We start from the raw sequence: 23631 nt of genomic DNA on the forward strand, positions 1-23631 counted from the left end.
ATTTATATAAAAAAAAAGAATATTGTGCGCAATCGCAGCGTACAAATTAAACTCTCAGCGCGAAGGTCAAGATGCTTCGCACAGCACTTGACATAATTAAACCAATAACTTTGAAAACAGCGGGGAGCACTGATTGGTGGATCAACCAGAGTAACAAATCAACAATTCCTTATTTTTTATTTTAACCAATTAAAAATCCTTTGTGGCTACGCTACTGCACCAGCAGCTCGTCTTTTGACGTATATAATCGTACAGCTGTATCTATCTTTTATAAATTTGATCAAACTAAATACTCTTCACGACGTATGCTATAATACCGTATAGGTACTCAAGATTAATATGTGATTGGCATAACCTGCGTGTGTTACCCCATCTTTAATTTTTCCGAAGCTGCATAATACTTTGCTCAAACACTTTAATCACGAAATAATCAAGTTCAAACTCTCATATAATTAATAATCTAGTGAAGATTTTTTTTTTTGACTAAATCAAAAGCACATTCAAGGCATGAATCACAGTTAAAAAAATGAAATAGCCTACAGGCTGATTAAACTTTCAATTTTTGATTGAATTTCATCCATACTATTAGACGGTAGCATGCATGGCCCAAGAATGTCTGGGCATACTCCTGATGAGATGGCAGATGGTGTCTTGAGGATCTCCTCCCAGACTTGGATCGGAGCATAAGTGAGCTCCTGGACAGTCTATGGTGCTTCTTGACGGCTTCGGATACATAAGATCTCAGAGGTTCCAGGTCTGTGGAACGTGTGGACCAGTCAATGGGATAAATGCATTCATCATCCAGAAACTACCCACAATACACTTCACATGAGGCAGGGCATTATCATACAGCAGGCCCTCACAATCTTTCTGAGGATTTCATCCTACTTAAAAGCATGTTGAGGTCTGCAAGACCCTCTAAAAATTATATCTCCCCTGACCACCTTTGCTGTTTCCTCTCAAGTGTACCTGTTCTGTTATTTGCACCAAAGCAAGAGAAAATGATTCATAATCACTTATGCTTCCTAATATTAAATGACTTAGTATTATACTGTGATGTTTTAGATTTTTTCTTTTAGCTGTGTATATTAGCTATGATGATATGATTTTCTCGCATGACGTGAAAACTTCAAACAGTTTTTTTATTTTTAACTAAATAAGTAATTATTAAAATAATCAAATGCTAATCATAGGGTTTGTGGTTTCTTTTGCAACAAGACAACAGGCCAGCTGTACAATATCCTGTAAATGTAAAAATGATTAGATATTAAATATACATTTTAAATGTTTTTTAACCTCATTTATAACGAATACAGACCTTCCTAGAGGCAAATTAGATTTAGTAAAAGCAAAGACGTGAGGTTCCAACATGACGAACGTACAGTCTGATTTCATCGTCAATATCATTTCATATATGTCAATCAGGCTTCTATTGCTATTTCGTCTTGAATTAATACACAAAGTTATAAGAACTCCTCTGTTTGGAAAAGCATCAGTTTTTTGACAAACCACAGCACTCGAATCAGTACAATGAATCTCAACAGCTTTCATTTGTGTGCATCCTCTGCTGAGGACAATTTGAATATCTCACACGAAAAGACGGAAGGTTGGTGTCACTCTTAGAATCTTAGCTTTAGTTAGGACATGGTAAAAATAAGGGTCTACCAATTGACCACCCAAATTGTTGACCACCAAAATGAAGTTGTTTAATATTATCAATTATGAGTAATGGAAATGCAATATTGCACTAAAAATGTTGCTGTTGCTTATCAGCACAGCTGTGATCATCTACAATGTATTGACAGCCAATACAGATATTAAAGGTGTAGTTCATCCCAAAATAATTTTTGTCCATGTTTGGGTTTACCTGAAAACACATATTCTGTCATGAGTTAATAATGTCATTCAAAGCCTAGATTAGGACTCTTTCATCTGTGGAACATAAAAGAAGACATTTTGAGAAATGTGATAGCAAATGGTTTGTGTTCATACAATAGAAGTCAATGGGATCTAATGTTGTTTGGTTACAAGCATTCTTCAAAATATCTGTTTTTGTGTACTGCAAAAGAAAAGTCATGCAGATTGAAAATTATTTATACTTTTGGGTGAACTATCCCTTTAAATCTCTATGAGAGCTTCCATCAAATAAACAGTCTTTTTTTGTAAAAATGTTTTATTAAAAAGTATTTTGTCCACAGTAGTTAAGACTTTGGCACCTAAAACACAAACATTAAACAGTAAACACCCATAATCTGAATTACATCCAAACTCAAAGATAAAAGGGATAAATAAAGAAAAAAATTACTTCATTAAAACAGTGCTTTCCTATGTCTCCTGGCGGACACAAAGGCCACAGATTTTAACCAACCAATCAGATTAAAGTGGGGTGAATATTACATCATAAAAAAGATGCCTACAAGGCACAAAGGTTTTCATTGTAAGACAGTGCTTGTTTTAGAAAAGATCACTAATATCACTGACAAAAATACAAACTCACAAAATTTATATAAAAAACACTGAAATCAGACACCAGGCAATAATACTGAAGAAAAGGCAAGACGTGTCGATTCACTGCAGGTGATTCCAGAAGGACCTTGCACAAAACTTGAGGTCATTTCCTGTAAGCTTGATGCATATGGACGGTTACGCTCCTTTTAATTGGATATCCTCTAAACAGACAGCGATTAACAACCACCCAATCAGAAGAGGCGTGATGTCACAGGTGGGCGGCAGGGTGAAAGCAGCAGGACAGAGTTTGCAGTGTGAGTGAAGAGTAGGACACCGAGGGAGCTAATAACAGTCTCTGTGGGCCATGTCCTCTCTGAAATTGGCCAAAACTAATATGCACAATTCTTCTTAAGGGCTCTGGGCATCTGCTAGCAGGTCTGATCTAAGGCACTCAATAGGACATTGGATGTTCTGTAAGAAAAAATAGGACTTACATGTTAGCCAAATCCAAACCGGTTGCAAACCACCAGATATGTTGAATCATAATTCACTTTCTACTCTACTACTGCATATTCCTGGATTTTCTCAATTCATTGTGCTTATTATTGAATTTTGACCATTATTTGAATCTTGACCAATCTTTTATCAAAATATATCATCAGATTATTCTGCCTGTTAAAAATGACTTCAAATTTGGCTGTCACTGATACTTTTTTCTTTTCTTTTGCTCTACCTACCTGTTTCTATACTGGTAATGCTCACTTTTACCAACAAAATCAATTAGCAATAGATAGAAACAAATCCCTTAATACTTAATACCTTAAAGAAAAAGAACATGTGAATATTCACAAACGGACACCCGCTAGTCCAAGATTAATGTGATTCTTCTCTTCAGTTTTGGATGCCCTAATGTAAAAAAAGACTCACTAGTTTGCGTAGAGCGTTCTCTCTGTAGCGGTCGAAAACTTCTGTGCGTGCTGGAGGCTGAATAAGGTCCACATCAACTTCAGCACCAGGCCTACGGCAACTCTCACAACGCCAGCCCTTAAGAACACAGCATGGTTTTAAACAACCCTCTTACACGCCAGTGAACTGTGTAATAACAGTCCAATGCATGATGTCTTTATACTAATACAAGTATACAAATGTCCTGGACAGACACTTAAAAATGTTTACATTTCATTGCATATCATTAGAAAATTCAATTCAAGTGGCATCTGCACATGAAAAGTTCTCAAAGCCAACTTCATTTTGTTTTACCATTTGGAAACGTTGCACTTTTATTATTAACCTAGTCCTAGAGAAATATATTACATGGCAAATTAAATGCCACCTATCTTTTTGTCATACATATCTTTTAGCTTATTTTATCTCCTTAAATGTCCAAAAATGTATAGGCCACATATTCATAATAAAGAAAACCTCGGGTACACAAGAATGAAGGTTTAATGTTACCTGTTGTCCTCCATGACAGGTGCAGGTGCAGATGGCTCCGAGATACTCCTTCTGCCACTGGTTGCCAACCTGGTACACCTTCCCATCATCATAGCAGGTTGACTCATCTACAGCAGACCACACAAAACAAGTCAGTTATGCAACCACACACCCTGATTTTAAAAACAACATGTTGAAAGTTTCTTAAACGTACGGGGTTCACACTTAAATTCTCCTTTGCCATTGCCCAGACAGGTACAGCTCATCATGTGACCGTTCTCAGCACGACGGTCCCACTTTTCACCAATTCTGTAGTTGTGCCCGTTGTCATGACACCACTCTGCACATTGAAAAATGCATTTTTTAGCATCACGCACTATGAATATTCAAAGTCCTTCGTTCATCATGACATTTGAGCAACAGTGAACTTGCTCTCAGGGAGTTCATCCGCCACACGCTTTCCTTCATTCATACGGTGGTTGCACCACACAGTAAGCTTCTCTCAGAGTTTGATATCGTCTGGTAAGAAGTTGACAATATAAATCTGGGATGTACTTTAAGCCATCTCGTCATGTTTGGTCACTTCTACAAACATGTCAAGAAATGCTAGCATGGACAACAGTTTGTACAAAGATGCATAAAAAAAATACCGGCAAACTGTTGCCGATGCTAGCGTAAGGTGTTAGCGTGCAGCAGCGGTCTACATTCACTCACTGGATGAATCACATCTGAAATGGCCACTTCCGAGACCGAGACACTTGCACCAGAGTTTAAAGCCCGTCTCGGACATACGCTCCCACTCAGCGCCCACCTCGTGGTAGGTGGCGGTGAATGTATCATAACACACATCCCTGCCTGTAGGAATCCCTCCAGCACCTGGAACTAAACCATATGAACGTAAGAATAAGAATGCGGTTAAAAAAACGAATAAAAAACTATTAATAACTGGGTAACACTTTAAGGTACCGTTTATAAATGTGTCCATTAATGATTAATAAGTCATTTACAAATGAATTATAGAGCAGTAAAAACTGCATGAATAAATACCAATTCAAAATACCTGCCAAATAGTGAGCAGGTATAAAACAACATAACGTCCAGTCTGATAGCCTATATTGCAAACTACATCAAGATAATAACAAATCTACTTTAGAGAATTAATATATACATTTATTAAGCATTTAGAACACGAGTTAAAAATGGCTCACTTTTTGGCAGGTATTTCGTTAGAATCCCTCTTATCATACATGCAGTTATAACTGCTTCATAATGCATTTGTAAATGACTTATTAATCATTAATGAAAACATTTAAAAATGCTTTATAAAGGGAACCTCAAATGTAAAGTGTTATCAATTACAGTACTCATTCGTATAGGGAAGCTTTACCGCTGTTTCTGACAGTCACGACGTCTTCCAAAACTTTTTGTTTTTGCTCTCCATTGACAGACTCCACAAGAACGTTATAGGAGGCACCAGAAGTGAGACCGATCAGTGTGGCGCTATTGGATGTGCCAGGCAGACGCATCTGAGGAGGGACGAGAACACAAGAGAGAAAGATACTGTATGAGGTGATGATTTTTTATAAAATCGCGCAAGTTCATGCAGAGAATGAGATGACAAAATTGGGGAACACAAAATTGGGTAAGCATTGATGCATGTATGTATAATGCATTATAAAGAGTTGGGCAATTCCAGCGTTATGGACGTGACATTTTGCGTTATGGACGTTTGTTATGATTATATTGAAACATCTGTTTATATTTTACTGAACCCTTGTTGATAGTCTAAACATCAAAATAATGTCAGTCTATAAAATAAAAATTATATATAAAAAAGAGAAATAAACATGCGTTGTGACCAAAAAAGGACACGTTTTTCAGGAGACGATAAACTTTGTAGGATTTCTATAAAATAAAATGCACAATCCTGAAGCAATAATACCCAGTGAATGGAGAAGGGATGCCTCTTTAAAGAACATAAAATAGATACTTTATATTATTTTTCATGTGTCCATTTATGAGGAATATGTAGTGTTATGGATGTGACAATCCTGAAAATGGCACTTACCTGACTTTGAAAAATCATGCACTAAAAATAAAACAAATGCTTTACAATTTGAAGAGAGATCTCACATGGGTATTTGAGCCACCAAATGTTAAAAACTGTGCTGTTACCAGAGTAAAAACTGCTGGAAAAAACGCCCAGTTATTAAAGGGTAAAATGCATTATAGTTCTTAATAATATGTGTTTTAATGCATTATATATAGTTGTAAAGAATTACAACCAATTTAAATTTGTAGTGTAACAATGAATTGCTAAATGTTAATGTATTAACTAAAATAATATCATAAGACATTCCAATGCATTAAAAGGTGCATTACAATGCATTATAGATACATGCTTCGAGGAAAGTGTTACCATAATTTTTATTATAGAAACATCTCTGCAAAAAAAAAATAACTTCGATATTTTTATCAGTCCTAGTATTTATCTATGAGTACCCATGTCAGCTATGAATCATTGTAATTTTGCAAAGCAAAATGTCTTCCTAAACCAACATTTTTATTGCTTCCTGTCAAAGGAAAATAGTTCTAACCATATTACCATTTTTCTCAAATATAAAATTGTAATTGTAATAGGTCGACCATCTGGACTACAAGCATCAAACTGCAACCCTAAATTAAACATAAAACCACGAACATGTCACTTCAACTACAGTATCAGATGTGCCCAAACGTCTTAACACACCTGGAAATTCTTCTCATTGATCTCTGTGATGGGACTGCAGGACACAACATACTCCGAAGTGTGCGGCACAGGCTGCCAAATGATTGTGGTCTGGGTCTGAGATTCCTGTGGCAGGTTTGTCTCATTGTAAAGGTCTAAGAAGGGGAATCCTGGTTCAGGACCCTCGTTCACCTTCACCAATGGAACTCTCTGGCCATCGGCTCCCGGCAGGGGGATGTAGACCAGGGGCTTGTGTTGGTTTGCTGCCTGCTGGCCGTTGTTGCCCAGGTTCAAACTCTGATATTCGGTGTAGATACGTTGGCCCTGCTGCCCCAGTGTGTTGTCTATGTTTGGCCCCAACACATGTACGTGGTTGTTGAAGTTGTCATTGTCTTCTGGGACATCCAGGATTTCATGAAGAGGTCGGCTGAGTACAGGCAACTGGGGGTGCAGCGGTAGACTTTGCAGTTCTAACAAATAAATGTGTTGGAGATAACAATGAGTAATGCACCTTTCGGCCAGAAGAGGGCACTGTAGGTACATTCAATATGTAATGGAAAGTTCATAAAGATGCGCTTACGGGTTTTTGCTTTTCCAACCAACGGAGTGCTTCTCTGAGCGTTATTTAAAGCAACAATTTTGATGACGTATTCAGTGTCTGGTGTCAAACCTGCATGTGAACAAGCATAACAATAACAACAAAAGACATTATTAACTGGCACGGTCTCGGTTGTAATAACAGTGTGCAGACACAGAGACATTTGGAGAGCTAGATAACCAAAAAACAATACCAGAGATAACAGCAAAGGTCGTGCCAGCCTGAGGTCTAGGAGTCAACTCTTTTGGAACATCTCCGCGCTTTTCATACGTGATGTAATATCCAGTGATGGTGCTACGTGGAGGCTCCCAGATGAAGGAGATGGTGGTGGGGGTCAGAGAGGTGAACTGAATATTTGTAGGAGGGCTTACAACTGGTTTGGCTGAAGAAGAAAAAACATTCACACATGTATATAATGTACTTTGGCCCCAACAAGTATTTATGTGATTGCTACTCAAATGTATAGCGTAAATGCACTGTGCTCAAATGCTTGGAAAACATTCCCATTGGTCATTTGAAAGATTACCTGTAGTAGCTGTTAGGGTGAACGGCTGACTGCGTGCATTTCCATTCAGAGTAAAGATATTGATCTTATAGTTGGTTCCTGGCACCAGACCTGCAAAAGACAAACATTTAACTTCGTTAATTCTCATCCTGATAAGTAATTATGTGTCAAGCGTGACACTGTTGTGACACTACTGCCTGCGGTATTACCATAGGAAAGAGATGTACCTGTAATCGTATGTGTGCGTGTATCAGGTTCGACGATTCTCTGAACAGGTTTATGGCCGTCACTTGTGGGCGTGACTTCTACAAGGAATCCGGAGATAGTTTCGATCTTGGAGCGCCAGGTGAGGGTGATGGAGGAATCTTTTACGTTGGATATTCGAACACGACGAGGTGGGCTGATGTCTGAGAAAAGAAGATCTTAATTGAGTTCTGCCCACTAGATAAAGCAATCCCATTGCTTGGTTTAAGGGAAGATGTCTTACTGTCAGGTGTCGTGACTTCTCCTTTAACACGTTGGCTGGTGAGGGAATCCTTCACACCATAAACCTCTACTTCATAGTCGGTGCCAGGCTATAAACACACATGAGCGTGGGAAAAAATGAAGTTTAGAAAACGTGCTTCATGGAAGTAACATCCAATCTGGAAAATGCATCAATCTATGATCTACCCATGGAGCAAAATGACAAGGAAGGTATAATGTATGAGGTTTGCATAAGGGAGATTAAAGAGTTGACTCAAAAAGGAAAATTCTTTCATCCTTAATTCACCCTCAAACCTGTATAACTGACTTTCTCAAGCGGAAAAGAAAATCTGTTATTTTGAGGAATGTTGGTAAACAAAGAATTGACATCAACTGTATGTACTCAAAACCACAAAGACATTTCTCAAAATGTCTTCTTTTGTGTTCCACGTACAAGGAGGGTAAATAAATGATGACATCATGTTTAATACTGGCCTCAGTGTATAACTGGGACACAGCTAAGAAGTCAAGGCTAGAGGTTAGCAAGGCCAAAGTACAGCAAATATTTATCCATAGAATCCCCCAGTGCTCCTTTTAAGCAAATGTTCGACATGGGAAAAGCACGACAAAGTGAAACTCCTCCTGGGGATGAGATCAAAGGGATTCGATCCACAGTATGACAGACATCAGTGAGGTTAAAGTTCTGTGAGAATGAACTTCTGTAGTGAGAAACTGATATTTACCGTGAGTGAGGTGGCGTGGAACTCGGTGGAGTCAGGGGCGATGCTGACCTCTTTAGTGGGGCCATTCTTACTTTTGGGGGTGATGGCCACGCGGTAACCTGTCAGCTTGACGTTGGAAGAAGGCCAGGAGACGGTGAAGGATGTTCGACTCACTTGGGAGAAGTCCAAATTGGTTGGTCCAGGAATAGCTACAGGAAAAAAAAGAACATTAAAAACAAGTCAGAAATGATATTTGGATGTTGCTGTTTCAAAATGGTTTAAAGGGATAGTTCACCCAAAAATGAGAAAATTCTTTAATCATTTGTTCATCCACATGTCATTCCAAACTGATATGACTTACTTTCTACTGCAGAACACAAGAGAAGATATTTTGAAGAATGTTGGTAACCAAACATTTGTGTTTCACAGAAAACTGAGTCATATATAGGTTTTAAAGACATGAGGGTAAATAAATCATGACAAAATGTTTCTTTTTTTGAAGTATCCCTTTAAGAATGTTAGTACGTGGTTGCTATGGTGCTCTCGGTTTGGTCAATTACCTTAGATGTTACCAATTATAATTAATAAAGGTAAATAAATCATGATAAAAGGGGAACTATCCCTTTAAGGATGTTAGTACGTGGTTAATACCTGTTGTCTGCGTGGCCACCAGAGGAGTGCTGGGGGTCCGGTCATGCAAAGCAATGACTTTAACCGTGTACTCGGTGCCCGGTCTGAGGCCATGAAGCACTGCAAATTCATCTTCTCCACGCGGGGCGGGGAACAGCTCTCTCTCGCCCTCTTCTGGACTGTAGTATAACACTCTGTATGAGGACACCACGCCATCAGGACTGTCCCAGGAGATGCGCATGGAGGTGGAGTCCACGTCAGTGAAGCTAAGGTCTTTAGGTTTGTCCACAGCTGAGAGAGAGAAATATTTAAAACTATTAGTTTATCATACTTCAACTTCGTCTTTAGTGGAAATCAGGCAAGGTGAGATTTTGGTTATTTCTCGAACACCTACTTGTGACCACAGTTTCGACCAATGGGGGGCTTTCTCCATCCTGACCGAGCGCATAAAGGCTGACAGTGTACTCAGCAGTCGGCATCAAGCCAGAGAGCGTCATTTCAGTCTGGTCTGCAATTGCACATAAAAAACACATCTACTTAACCCGTGTTGACATTACCTCATTTTTTTAGAAATTTACAAAAGACAGAATGAGCGAAAACTTGTCATCGAAAAATCACCTGGGGCCACGACTTCAGAGAAAACAGGTCCCTGTCCATATAGTGGCGTTCCTGTGACACGATACCCTGAGATGGGACCGGCTGCTGGACTCCAGCGTACAGTAATAGTGTTGTCCTTAACGTCAGTCACTTCCATCTTAGATGGAGAGTCAATATCTACACAAAAAAAACAAGCGTTTATTTTAACGTTCCTCGTGGTGCCCTTTCACCAGTATCCATTTCAAGACCAGAAATTTACAGCAAAGACCAGACTGATGCATTGCTCTTGTACCTGTTCTGTGAATAACATGAATGGGGGTGCTGGAGGCAGGACTGTCCCCTCTGCCGGTCACTGCATATACGGTGATGGTGTAATCTGTGCCAGGACGGAGATCTTCAATGGTGGCAGTAGATTGCGAGCCAGGGACAGTGAATTCCTGAGGAGCAGCAAAACCTCCTGGATGGGGAAAATGACGACAAAAATGTAGGTAAAATGACAGTCAGATGTTTGTTGCAGTAAGCAAGAGTGATATGCACTTATTCCTTTTTGCATTTTTGTTGTTTGAAAATATTCTGGTATAACTTTCGCATTAATATGAGACACAAGTTTGCATTTAAAGAAAATGGACTGTGTGACTCAATTGGACTGCGAATGCATGATTTCAACCACATTTATTTAGACATTTTGTTTGATATTTTATCTCCACATTATTCATTTAACTCATTAAAGGTTTTTCGAGACACAAATATTTGTTTCTTTGTTTTTGGGAGTTGAATTCCAATTTTTTCATTGAACTGAGAAAATAAATCTTTACCTGACTCTCCATGTGTGATCCTGTAGTACCTCACAGTGACAGAGGGGGCGTCCCAGCGAACAGTGATGCTGGTTGGCGTTGAGGAGATAACCTCCAGATCAGTTGGGGCGTCAGAAACTGTCAAAAACACAGCGAATGTAAGAAACAATCCATTAAAATCTCAAGCATGCGAAGACAGGAAGTGATGTAACGGGAAGATATTTTAAAATCAATCATACTGGTAGATTGAGTTCCAGTCAGTGGCAGGCTCTGACGTCTTCCGCTGACGGCAAAGATGCTGATGCTGTACTCGGTCTCCGGGGTCAGGCCTGTGAGAGTGAAGTGGCTTCTCGACGGGGGCAGTCTCTCCTCTCTGGCACGTCCCCCCCTGGTCATCTGGTAGCTGAAAAGATATCCTGAGATCACGGCTCGAGGAGCCTGCCAGCGCACGGTGAAAGAGCTGGTGCCGATATCAGAAAACTGCAGGGAGACCGGAGAATCCAGGACTGTGGAGAAACAATTTGATACGAAACTTAGTCAAAACGGTTAGATGAGAACGAAAAGACGCAGGTTGACACATACTGCATCCAACTCACCTGTTCTCTGAGTGCCAATGACAGGCGAGCTCGTTCTACCCTCATAGACACACTGCACACTCACCAGATACTCCGTGTTGGCCACTAGATCTAAAAACAGAAAATAAAGACTTAATAGTGGACACTAGTACTAATCAGACAACTGTGGAAAAATTCTTCTGATACGTACTGTAAAGAACGATAAAATCAGCGTTTCCCATCACAATCTGCTCCACGGTGTCATCGTCGTCATCGACTGGGTGATAGTGAATGATGTAGCGTTCAATATCAGAGGACTTATGCACCTTAGGGTGTTTCCAGGTCACCCTCATGCTGTCTGCCTTCACTCCATCGAATGATAAATCAGATGGGGGAGGGACCGCTGTAGATGTAAAACCAGATGCACTTTCTTCAGATTTTTCCTCAAACATAATTAAACAGTCGGCTGCACTGCGATTTGTACAAACCGCATCATAAAGAGATCAAGATGTGAACATGTTGAACCTTGGTATAATGTGTGTTTAAACATAATGGGTAAGTCGCTGGTAAAGGAAAGAGTGGAAAAACCATCCCGCGAAGTCAGACTAACAATCTGTTTATGAGACAGTAGTAGACATCACACAGACTGAAGCCATGTGCTTCTACACGTCACGTGAGAATATGGCTTCCGTATGTCTTATAAGACAAAGAAATAATGTCAGGATAAAGAAAATAAATGTTCTACAAGTATGAAGGCAAAGACAGAAGTAAACCCAAAGTTATAAAAAAAAAAAAAAACTGATTTCTTGAAATATAATTTTAAATCTTTAGAAAATTAAGTGACTAAAACTGATAAAAATCCAGCTTTTATATTTTTTTACTTTTCCTAAATCATGTAGAAATATTATTGTTGTATTGCTTAAGAGTAAATATGAAAGATTTCTTAGTATTTGAGGTCTGAAAAAAATACAGAGCATAGATCCTGTTATTTTGGCCTGTTTCTCCACTTTTTGAGATTCAGGTTTTTCTGCTTTAAGTATAGTTACATCACACGCACTTTTACCTGTCTGCTGAGTGATAGTGATGGGCTCGCTCTCGCCATTTTCCGTGACGGTGGTGATGGTGATGTCATAATCAATGCCGGGCTCCAGTCCGTGCACTGTATAAAAGCCTGTCGTGGGCTCCACATATTCAACAAGTATTGGTAGACTGTCTCCAGCAGCCAACACTGTGATGCGGTACCCAGTGATAGCCGTGGAGTTCAGAGGCTTCCAGGTGAGGCCGATCGTTGAGTCAGTGACGTTGATAAAGTTAAGGTCGGTTATTTTGGGCACATCTGGAGAAGAAAAGTGCCAGAAGCCCAATACAGACACAGAGGCGATGGGTTAGTCTTCTTTTTAAATAGATCGTTCATGGTTCATATTTTGATCGATACTGAACCATGGATATGCATTTGTGATGTGAGAAAAGCACAATCACAAATGTATGAGTAATGTTAAAACTTTTGAGTCAAATCCTGACCAAAAATGTGAAATGAAAAAGCTTGGATGCTCCGTTTGTCAACATTAAAAGCACAGATGAAAATATTATGAATATGTTGTTCATCTGTTGGTTAAGAGATTTGTAATGATGACAAAAGAAACATGTCAACTGTATTATGGAACGCAATTAAAAAAAAAATCCCCCCAAACTGCTACATTTCTTCTGTGATAATGGATACTTTGACTTATTTTATGTATAAAGAGGTTTTACACCTACCTGGAGTTACAGTGGAGGAGACAGGAACGCTCTCCATGTCGTCCTTCACAGTAAACACACTGACATTGTACTCCACTCCTGGACTCAGGTTATCCAAAGTGCACGAGGTCTGTCCTGCCTTTACAAACTCCTCCAGTGAGTTCCCCTGCTGCCCCTTGGTGGGGGTGCAAGTCACTCTGTAGCCCGTGATGTCTGATAAGAGCAAGTAGTTTATTAGTCATTATTTGACCTAAAGAAATCATAATGTTGTATAGCAGCTGTAGGAATGGAAGTCCCACCTTCTAATTTAAACAGCCAATCAAAAGGAATAGAAATGGTGTCTTTTACTAAAGAAAGTTCAGGTGCAGTGCTTGAACCAGCCAAATATCATTTTATATTGTTGACATATATCTCTGCTGTCCTTTTGAAACCTTGTATATATCATAATTTTTATTTTTTGCAATTATAGTAATTATTTTTGCAGTTTTTTTTTTCATTTCCTGAATACAAAGGCTAAAATAGACATCCGAGGTTTCGTAAGGACTGCAAAGATGTTACTTTAATATATTTTGGAGAAATGGGCTTACCTAATTTTTCAATTTGAGGACATTACAGGGATACTACACACAAAAATAAATACTCTGTCATCCTTTTCACACCCTCAAATTGTTCCAAACCGGTTTAAAAGAAAATATATGATTTGGAAAATGTATGCAACTGACTTTTCTGTGGCATCATTGACTACCATAGTAGGAAAACTTAAGTATTTAGGAAAGCAAACCAGTTCTAGGGCACCTTTGACTACTATTTTTATTTTTATGGTAGTTGATGTCTTAGAAATGTCAGTTGCTAACGTTCTTCCAAATATCTTTCTTTGTGTTCAACAGACCAAATACATTTTAACAGGTTTGGAACAACTTGGGGGAATAATTCATGACAGAATTTTCATTTTTGGATGGAGTGTCCCTTTTAAGAACCTAGATTTAGTTGAATTAATAAAAGATGACTTCAAACGCATTATCACTTGATCAATAAACAAGCATGTTTTACATTTAGGAACGAAAATGAGCTTGTGCATCAAGTATGGTGCTAACCTGGAGTTTTGGCCTCGTTCCATTGAACCATCAGCCCTCCTGTGTTTGGGTTGGGCTCCAGGTTCAGGTCAGTGGGTGGAGAAAGAGCTACAGACAGATATCATAATACAGCTGAAACTTCTCTCTCACATTCTCAGATATTTATTCTATGTTCGACTCAATAGAAGTCAATCAGGTGTTATTCACACTTACGGGTGACCACACGTCGAGTGATGGGGCTGCCGTGATGATGGCCGTTGATGACCGGCTGCACCCTGTAAGTGTACTCAACTCCAGGTGTCAGGCCTGAGATGAAGATATTACCAGACTCGGAGGTCACGTCTTGGGGGGCTTCTCCACCTTGACTGGGCCTCACGTTCACCTACAGAACACAATGTGAATCCCATGTAACTGTTAAGAGCCAGTTGATGTAAAAGAGGCACTGCACAATTTTTGTGTGATTTCTTCCTGATTTAAAATATATTATTGGAAATGAATGTGATTTTGTTCTTTTCTCGGTCAAGACACTGTGTACTTCAAGAATACAAATAGCAAAGGCATATAGTGTTGACTTTATATAAAAAAGAAACTCCGAGTATATATAGTGATCAAGGGTAAAATGTGTTTTAATGTGAAAAATCATTTTGGAGACTTGAACTGTTTCTTTCGTAAATCACCCAATAAAGCCATAAATAAAGATCTCATTACATTGTAAGCAATTCTAGGCGCAGGGGTCCAGGTGATGATGATGGCAGTGTCTGTGACATTAGTGCTGAAGACAGAAGCACTTCCCATTGGTTGAACTGAAAGGCAGAAAAAACATCAATTGCCTTAGAACGTCATTGATTTGAATCAAAATCTACTCTCAGGACAAAGAAATGTGTCTTAAAATACAAAATGTATTTTACTATTCATATATTCTGGTTTCTTAAATTCAAGTGCAAACTAAAACTAAAGACATTTATCTTTCACTGATGAATCACAGAACTGTGAAACTCACTTGTGGTGAAGGTGGCAGATGAACCCTCGCTGAGCACGTTGTTCTTGACGGCGTGCAGGGTGGCGGTGTATTTAGTATCCGGATGCAGGTTGAAAAGGGTGTACTGTGACAGGCGGGCGGGAATATTCAACTGTTTTGGGTTCGAGCCCTCAAGAGTGAGGAAAAGGCGGTAACCAGTGATTTGAGCCCTGGGAGGGGACCATATGATCACAGCGCTGTCTTCATTGATGTTAGTGAAGTGGATACTGGTGGGTGGATCAGGCTCTGGTAGAAGAAAGATGTACAAGGTTAGTGTCCTGAACAATAACAGGAATGAAAAGTCAAGATGTTTGGAAATTCCTTTAACTATAATGATTAGGAAACTATTCTTTTGGTTACAGACCTTACATCACAAAATGCATTAAACCTAAACCTAAACCTATTCTCTTTTGCTACAACAAAGCACACACGCTTTCCATATATAACAGTGAGACGTCAAACATCAGATCAGATATACACTGACCAAAATTATAAACATAAAACTTGTTTTTACCCCCATTTTTCATGAGTTGAATTCAAAGCTCCAAGTCTTTTTCTGTGTACAGAAAAGGCCTATTTCTCTCAAATATTGTTCACAAATCTGTCGAAATCTGCCTTTCTTAGCACTTATCCTTTGCGGAGATAGTCCATCCACCTCACAGGTGTGGCATTTCAAGATGCTGATTATACAGCATGATTATTGCACAAGTGTGCTGGCCACAATAGAAGCCCACTCTAAAATGTGCAGTTTTATCACACAGCACAGTGCCACAGATGTCGCAAGTTTTGAGTGAGAGTGCCCTTGGCATGCTGACTGCAGGAATGTCCACCAGAGCTGTTGCCCGTGAACTGAATGTTCATTTCTCCAAAGGCGTTTCAGAGAATTTGGCAGTACATCCAACCGGCCTCACAACATCAGACCATGTGTAACCACACCAGCCCAGGACCTCGACATCAAGCATCTTCACCTCCAAGATCATCTGAGACCAGCCACCTGGATAGCTGCTGTACAAACTGTCAGAAACCGTGTCAGGGAAGCTCATCTGCATCCTCGTAGTCCTCATCGGGGTCTCGACCTGAATGCAGTTCGTCGTTCTAGCCGACTTGAGTGGGCAAATGTTTCCTGCCAATATCCAGTAACTTCGCACAGCCATTGAAGAGGAGAGGACCAACTTTCCACAGGCCACAAACAACAACCTGATCAACTCTTTGTGAAGGAGACGTGTTACTCTGCGTGAGGCAAATTGTGGTCACACCAGATACTGACTGGTTTTTGGTCCCCCTTGACCCCCCCAATACAGTAAAACTGCACATTTTAGAGTGGCCTTTTATTGTGGCCAGCCTAAGGTACACCTTTGCAATAATCATGCTGTACAATCAGCATCTTGATATGCCACACCTGTGAGGTGGATGGATTATCTCAGCAAAGGAGAAGTGCTCACTTACACAGATTTCGACAGATTTGTGAACAATATTTGAGAGAAATAGGTATTTTGTGTACATAGAAAAAGAGCTTTGAGTTCAGCTCATGAAAAATTGGGCCAAAAACAAAAGTGTTGCGTTTATAATTTTGGTCAGTGTATAAACAGGGACACTAGTGTACACAGGGACACTAGGTGGCGGTATGTCCAATTGACATAAGCCAGCCTGCCCGCCATGAAAGAAGAATGTGTTCAGCAAGCGTCTGTTCAACATAACCATACATTAAATCATAGCTTTCCATAACCGTCTTTAAGACAGTTAAGACTATTAAATACATTTTCATCCACCATCATCATATACTTTATACATAATGAACTATACTGATACACACAATGATAAGATGCTTGCGGTTTGTTTATTTATTTTACATTGTAAAAGGGGCAGTTCTGGTCCTTGATTCTGATTGGCTGAGGGGAGTTCTAAGCCGTTATAAAATACCCCGATATATGGCGGCTGACCGCACCAGATAGCCTTAATATAATTTTATAAAATTTATTTTATGAAACCTTGCTAAGCATATGGAGTAACCATTTTATAAAAGCAATAAGCCCAGTGAAGCAGTGGGTTACAGGGCATTTAAAAGCTACAGGTTTTAGGCACTCCGCATCGCATCTTGCCACAGTTCTTAGCTGTTATAAAATGCACTGTAATCCACTGCTTCTTGGGCCTTATTGCTTTATCAGAGCACACATATACACTCAGCTAAAGGATTATTAGGAACACCTGTTCAATTTCTCAATAATGTAGTTACGGTGGTGGTGTAATGGTGTGGGGGTTGTTTTCTTGGCACACTTTAGGCCCCTTAGTGCCAATTGGGCATCGTTTAAATGCCACGGCCTACCTGAGCATTGTTTCTGACCATGTACATCCCTTTATGACCACCATGTACCCATCCTATGATGACTACTTCCAGCAGGATAATGCACCATGTCACAAAGCTCAAATCATTTCAAATTGGTTTCTAGAACATGACAATGAGTTCACTGTACTAAAATGGCCTCCACAGTCACCAGATCTCAACCCAATAGAGCATCTTTGGGATGTGGTGGAACGGGAGCTTCGTGCATCCCACAAATCTCCATCAACTGCAAGATACTATCCTATCAATATGGGCCAACATTTCTAAAGAATGCTTTCAGCATCTTGTTGAATCAATGCCCAGAGAATTAAGGCAGCGAAAGGGGGTCAAACACAGTATTAGTATGGTGTCCTAATAATCCTTTAGGTGAGTGTATGTATTAACCCCTCTCAGCTTATGAAGTGGGTGGAGAAAGAGCTACAGACAGACATCATAAGACAGCTGAAACTTCTCTCTCACATTCTCAGATATGTATTCAACGTTCGACTCAATAGAAGTCAATCAGGTGTTATTCACACTTACGGGTGACCACATGTCGAGTGATGGGGCTCCCGTGATGATGGCCGTTGATGACCGGCTGCACCCTGTAAGTGTACTCAACTCCAGGTGTCAGGCCTGAGATGAAGATATTACCAGACTCGGAGGTCACTTCTTGGGGGGCTTCTCCACCTTGACTGGGCAACACGTTCACCTACAGAACACAATGAGAATCCCATATCACTGTTAAGAGCCAGTTGATGTAAAAGAGGCACTGCAAATTTTACTGTGATTTATTTCCTGATTTAAAATATATTATTGGAAATGAATGTGATTTTCTTCTTTTAAATCACCCAATAAAGCCATAAATTAAGATCTCATTACACTGTAAGCAATTCTAGGCGCAGGGGTCCAGGTGATGATGATGGCAGTATCTGTGACATTAGTGCTGAAGGCAGGAGCACTTCCCATTGGTTGAACTGAAAGGCAGAAAAAACAGCAATTGCTTTAGAACATCATTGATTTGAGTCATAATCTACTCTCAGGACAAAGAAATGTGTCTTTAAACTACAAAATGTATTTTACTAATCATATATTCCTGTTTCTTAAATTCAAAAGCAAACTAAAACTAAAGACATTTATCTTTCACTGATGAATCACAGAACTGTGAAACTCACTTGTGGTGAAGGTGGCAGATGAACCCTCGCTGAGCACGTTGTTCTTGACGGCGTGCAGGGTGGCGGTGTATTTAGTATCCGGATGCAGGTTGAAAAGGGTGTACTGTGACAGGCGGGCGGGAATATTCAACTGTTTTGGGTTGGAGCCCTCAAGAGTGAGGAAAAGGCGGTAACCAGTGATTTGAGCCCTGGGAGCGGACCATATGATCACAGCGCTGTCTTCATTGATGTTAGTGAAGTGGATACTGGTGGGTGGATCAGGCTCTGGTAGAAGAAAGATGTACAAGGTTAGTGTCCTGAACAATAACAGGAATGAAAAGTCAAGATGTTTGGAAATTCCTTTAACTATAATGATTAGGAAACTATTCTTTCTGTTACAGACCCTACATCACAAAATACATAAAAAGTATATTTTTTCAACAACAAAAAATGGAAAACATTCTTAAAAGGAACCTTGGGTATAGAGAGATGAATAGCGTTATATATTTACAATGACATTGAATTTATAAATGTGAAAAAAAAACTGTGTAACTGTCACAGTATTCATAAACTTTGAAAAAATATTTTTAGTTGGAGGTCAGCATTTTTTTGCGTCAAAATCCGTGAAGTCAAATGGTTGCAACCAAAACCTGTTCTCTTTCGCTACAGAGAAGCACACACTTTTTCCAAATATAACAGTGAGACGTCAAACATAAGATCAGATATATCAATACACAGGGACACTAGGTGGCGGTTTGTCCTATTGACACAAGCCAGCCTGCCTGCCATGAAAGAAGAATGTGTTCAGTAAGCGTCTATTAAAGACATTTTCATCCACCAATATCATATACTTTATAAAATTATACTGATGAAAACATTGTTTATTGTTAATAGTTATTTATTTAGAATTAGAGCACACGTAAATATTACCCCCCTCAGCTTGTGAAGTGGGTGGAGAAAGAGCTACAGACAGATATCATAATACAGCTGAAACTTCTCTCTCACATTCACAGATATTTATTCAATGTTCGACTCAATAGAAGACGAAGAGGTGTTATTCACACTTACGGGTGACCACATGTCGAGTGATGGGGCTGCCGTGATGATGGCCGTTGATGACCGGCTGCACGCTGTAAGTGTACTCAACTCCAGGTGTCAGGCCTGAGATGAAGATATTACCAGACTCGGAGGTCACGTCTTGGGGGGCTTCTCCACCTTGACTGGGCATCACGTTCACCTACAGAACACAATGAGAATCCCATATCACTGTTAAGAGCCGGTTGCTGTAAAAGAGGCACTGCAAATTGTTCCTGTGATTTATTTCTTGATTTAAAATATATTATTGGAAATGAATGTGATTTTGTTCTTTTGTAAATCACCAAATAAAGCCATTAATAAAGACCGCATTACATTGTAAGCAATTCTAGGCGCAGGGGTCCAGGTGATGATGATTTCAGTGTCTGTGACATTAGTGCTGAAGACAGGAGCACTTCCCATTGGTTGAACTGAAAGGCAGAAAAAACATCAATTGCTTTAGAACGTCATTGATTTGAATCATAATCTACTCTCAGGACAGAGAAATGTGTCTTTAAACTACAAAATATATGCTACAAATCGTATATTCTGGTTTCTTAAATTCAAGCGCAAATTAAAACTAAAGACATTTATCTTTCCCTGATGCGGCAGAGTCAGTGACATTGATAAAGTTAAGGTCGTTTTTTTGGGGCAAATCTGGAGAAGAAAAGTGCCAGAAACCCAATACAGACACAGAGGCGATGGGTTAGTCTTCTATTTACATAAATGGATCCTTCATGGTTATTGCAAACGATACTGAACCATGGATATGCATTTGTGATGTGAGAAAAGCATAATCACAAATGTATGAGTAATGTTAAAACTTTTGAGTCAAAACCTGAACAAAAATGTGAAATGAAAAAGCTTGGATGCTCTGTTTGTCAGCATTTAAAGCACAAATCAAAATATCATGAATATGTTGTTCATCTGTTGGTTAAAGCGACCCTGCGTTGGTGTTTCATGCATTCTGACTTCTTTACAATGTTAAACGTGCTGTTTCTCATGCTTAACATTGTCAACTTGTCAAAAAACGAGTTGGGCGTATTGCGTAGTATTTCTGTGCTCGATACACTCCCCCAGTGATCGTACTGGTTTTGGAAAGTTTTTTTCGAACATATAAAACTCGTTTCGTAACAAATTTTATTAGTCCCTTATTGGACATTTCTCCCAGAAATGCATGCGGCACGGCCACAGGAGAGCAGGAGAAGGAGCATGCGCAGATGTCAATTTCACTTGTGTTCAGGAGAGAGAGAGCTTACGTTCGTGAAGTTCATGTGTTTGTTTGTTCATAGCATTAGGGTGATGAATGTTATATAAACAGTGGATATTACGCTGTATTTTGAGATCGTTTGAAACTGACATGGAGCCGGCCCAGCGCTAAAAGATGTCGGACATGAACCGCATGCGGTGAGCGAAACTGATGTCTGTGTTTTGTGGGCAATGTGCTTTAGTTCAGCCTACCCCTCCCCCCCCCGCACGCGCCATATGTTTTTCAGAAAAAATTGTAAAGCTGTATCCATATTTTATAAATGTGATCAAACTACATACTCTTCGAAGATATGAAGTATGCAATACTACTCTATAGGTACTTAAGATTAATATGAGATTAGCAGAAACCCTGTGAGTTACGCCCGCTTTAAGAGATTTGTAATGATGATATAAGAAACATGTCAAGTGTATTGTTGATTCACTTTTTTTACACAAATATTGAAAGCGGTATTCAGTCAACTACATGCATGTTGTCTGTGTTTAATGTCTCACACAAAATGGAAATTAAATATTTATTTATTTTTATTACGCAGCACAGTATATGAAAAGACGAACATGTATTAAATCAATAATTGAAAAGATTACAATACACATGCTTTCATAGTTTATGTACTTTATGAATAAGAACTGAAATACCATGAAAGTGATAATTTAAAAATATTCCCCCCCAAACTGCTACATTTCTTCTGTGATAATGGATACTTTGACTTATTTTATGTATAAAGAGGTTTTACACCTACCTGGAGTTACAGTGGAGGAGACAGGAACGCTCTCCATGTCGTCCTTCACAGTAAACACGCTGACATTGTACTCCACTCCTGGACTCAGGTTATCCAAAGTGCACGAGGTCTGTCCTGCCTTTACAAACTCCTCCAGTGAGTTCCCCTGCTGCCCCTTGGTGGGGGTGCAAGTCACTCTGTAGCCTGTGATGTCTGATAAGAGCAAGCAGTTCATTCTTCCAAATATCTTTCTTTGTGTTCAACAGAACAAATACATTTTTACAGGTTTGGAACAACTTGGGGGACTAATTCATGACAGAATTTACATATTTGGATGGAGTGTCCTAGATTTAGTTGAATTAAATAAAAGATGACTTCAAACGCATTATCACTTGATCAATAAACAAGCATGTTTTACATTTAGGAACGAAAATGAGCTTGTGCATCAAGTATGGTGCTAACCTGGAGTTTTGGCCTCGTTCCATTGAACCATCAACTCTCCTGTGTTTGGGTTGGGCTCCAGGTTCAGGTCAGTGGGTGGAGAAAGAGCTACAGACAGACATCATAATACAGCTGAGACTACTCTCTCACATTCTCAGATATTTATTCAATGTTGGACTCAATAGAAGTCAATCAGGTGTTATTCACACTTACGGGTGACCACATGTCGAGTGATGGGGCTGCCCTGATGATGGCCGTTGATGACCGGCTGCACACTGTAAGTGTACTCAACTCCAGGTGTCAGGCCTGAGATGAAGATATTACCAGACTCGGAGGTCACGTCTTGGGGGGCTTCTCCACCTTGACTGGGCCTCACGTTCACCTACAGAACACAATGAGAATCCCATATAACTGTTAAGAGCCAGTTGCTGTAAAAGAGGCACTGTAAATTGTTCCTGTGATTTATTTCCTGATTTAAAATATATAATTGGAAATTAATGTGATTTTGTTCTTTTCTCGTTCAAGACAATGTATACTTCAAAAATACAAATAGCAAAGGCATATAGAGTTGACTTTAAATGAAAAAAACTTAAACAGAGTGTATATAGTGATCAAGGGTAAAATGTGTATTAATGTGAAAAATCATTTTGGAGACTTGAACTATTTCTTTTGTAAATCACCCAATAAAGCCATAAATAAAGATCTCATTACATTGTAAGCAATTCTAGGCGCAGGGGTCCAGGTGATGATGATGGCAGTATCTGTGACATTAGTGCTGAAGGCAGGAGCACTTCCCATTGGTTGAACTGAAAGGCAGAAAAAACAGCAATTGCTTTAGAACGTCATTGATTTGAGTCATAATCTACTCTCAGGACAAAAAGAAATGTGTCTTTAAACTACAAAATGTGTTTTACTAATCATATATTCTGGTTTCTTAAATTCAAGTGCAAACTAAAACTAAAGACATTTATCTTTCACTGATGAATCACAGAACTGTGAAACTCACTTGTGGTGAAGGTGGCAGATGAACCCTCGCTGAGCACGTTGTTCTTGACGGCGTGCAGGGTGGCGGTGTATTTAGTATCCGGATGCAGGTTGAAAAGGGTGTACTGTGACAGGCGGGCGGGAATATTCAACTGTTTTGGGTTGGAGCCCTCAAGAGTGAGGAAAAGGCGGTAACCAGTGATTTGAGCCCTGGGAGGGGACCATATGATCACAGCGCTGTCTTCATTGATGTTAGTGAAGTGGATACTGGTGGGTGGATCAGGCTCTGGTAGAAGAAAGATGTACAAGGTTAGTGTCCTGAACAATAACAGGAATGAAAAGTCAATATGTTTGGAAATTCTTTTAA

At 39.5% G+C, this 23631-nt stretch overlaps 1 protein-coding gene across 3 annotated transcripts in view; it reads right to left on the minus strand.

The window, feature by feature from the left end:
• Positions 1 to 2161: 2161 nt before the first annotated feature.
• fn1a (fibronectin 1a) overlaps positions 2162 to 23631 on the minus strand; it is a 46469-nt gene continuing 24999 nt past the window's right edge. The window contains exons 34-70 of one of the 3 annotated variants that reach the window (XM_056754656.1): positions 23287 to 23550; positions 22992 to 23086; positions 22494 to 22662; positions 22302 to 22388; positions 21861 to 22052; positions 20188 to 20282; positions 19846 to 20014; positions 18799 to 19062; positions 18506 to 18600; positions 18167 to 18335; positions 15286 to 15549; positions 14994 to 15088; positions 14499 to 14667; positions 14307 to 14393; positions 13234 to 13425; positions 12539 to 12811; positions 11687 to 11878; positions 11518 to 11607; positions 11161 to 11427; positions 10943 to 11059; positions 10420 to 10584; positions 10149 to 10304; positions 9925 to 10038; positions 9552 to 9821; positions 8922 to 9109; positions 8201 to 8288; positions 7941 to 8120; positions 7735 to 7824; positions 7402 to 7590; positions 7191 to 7280; positions 6632 to 7080; positions 5270 to 5408; positions 4597 to 4764; positions 4097 to 4222; positions 3904 to 4010; positions 3376 to 3492; positions 2162 to 2919 (exon numbers count right to left, since the gene is read on the minus strand). In XM_056754656.1, coding sequence (XP_056610634.1) covers positions 2857 to 2919; positions 3376 to 3492; positions 3904 to 4010; positions 4097 to 4222; positions 4597 to 4764; positions 5270 to 5408; positions 6632 to 7080; positions 7191 to 7280; positions 7402 to 7590; positions 7735 to 7824; positions 7941 to 8120; positions 8201 to 8288; positions 8922 to 9109; positions 9552 to 9821; positions 9925 to 10038; positions 10149 to 10304; positions 10420 to 10584; positions 10943 to 11059; positions 11161 to 11427; positions 11518 to 11607; positions 11687 to 11878; positions 12539 to 12811; positions 13234 to 13425; positions 14307 to 14393; positions 14499 to 14667; positions 14994 to 15088; positions 15286 to 15549; positions 18167 to 18335; positions 18506 to 18600; positions 18799 to 19062; positions 19846 to 20014; positions 20188 to 20282; positions 21861 to 22052; positions 22302 to 22388; positions 22494 to 22662; positions 22992 to 23086; positions 23287 to 23550 — 6044 coding nt within the window. In that variant the 3' untranslated portion in view covers positions 2162 to 2856. Of the gene's footprint in view, positions 2920 to 3375; positions 3493 to 3903; positions 4011 to 4096; positions 4223 to 4596; positions 4765 to 5269; positions 5409 to 6631; positions 7081 to 7190; positions 7281 to 7401; positions 7591 to 7734; positions 7825 to 7940; positions 8121 to 8200; positions 8289 to 8921; positions 9110 to 9551; positions 9822 to 9924; positions 10039 to 10148; positions 10305 to 10419; positions 10585 to 10942; positions 11060 to 11160; positions 11428 to 11517; positions 11608 to 11686; positions 11879 to 12532; positions 12812 to 13233; positions 13426 to 14306; positions 14394 to 14498; positions 14668 to 14993; positions 15089 to 15285; positions 15550 to 18166; positions 18336 to 18505; positions 18601 to 18798; positions 19063 to 19845; positions 20015 to 20187; positions 20283 to 21860; positions 22053 to 22301; positions 22389 to 22493; positions 22663 to 22991; positions 23087 to 23286; positions 23551 to 23631 lie in introns of all 3 variants that reach the window. The other 2 variants (XM_056754658.1, XM_056754655.1) reach the window with 2 other exon arrangements.

This window comes from Triplophysa dalaica, chromosome 8 (genome assembly GCF_015846415.1).
Source record: "Triplophysa dalaica isolate WHDGS20190420 chromosome 8, ASM1584641v1, whole genome shotgun sequence".
Taxonomy (NCBI): domain Eukaryota; kingdom Metazoa; phylum Chordata; class Actinopteri; order Cypriniformes; family Nemacheilidae; genus Triplophysa; species Triplophysa dalaica.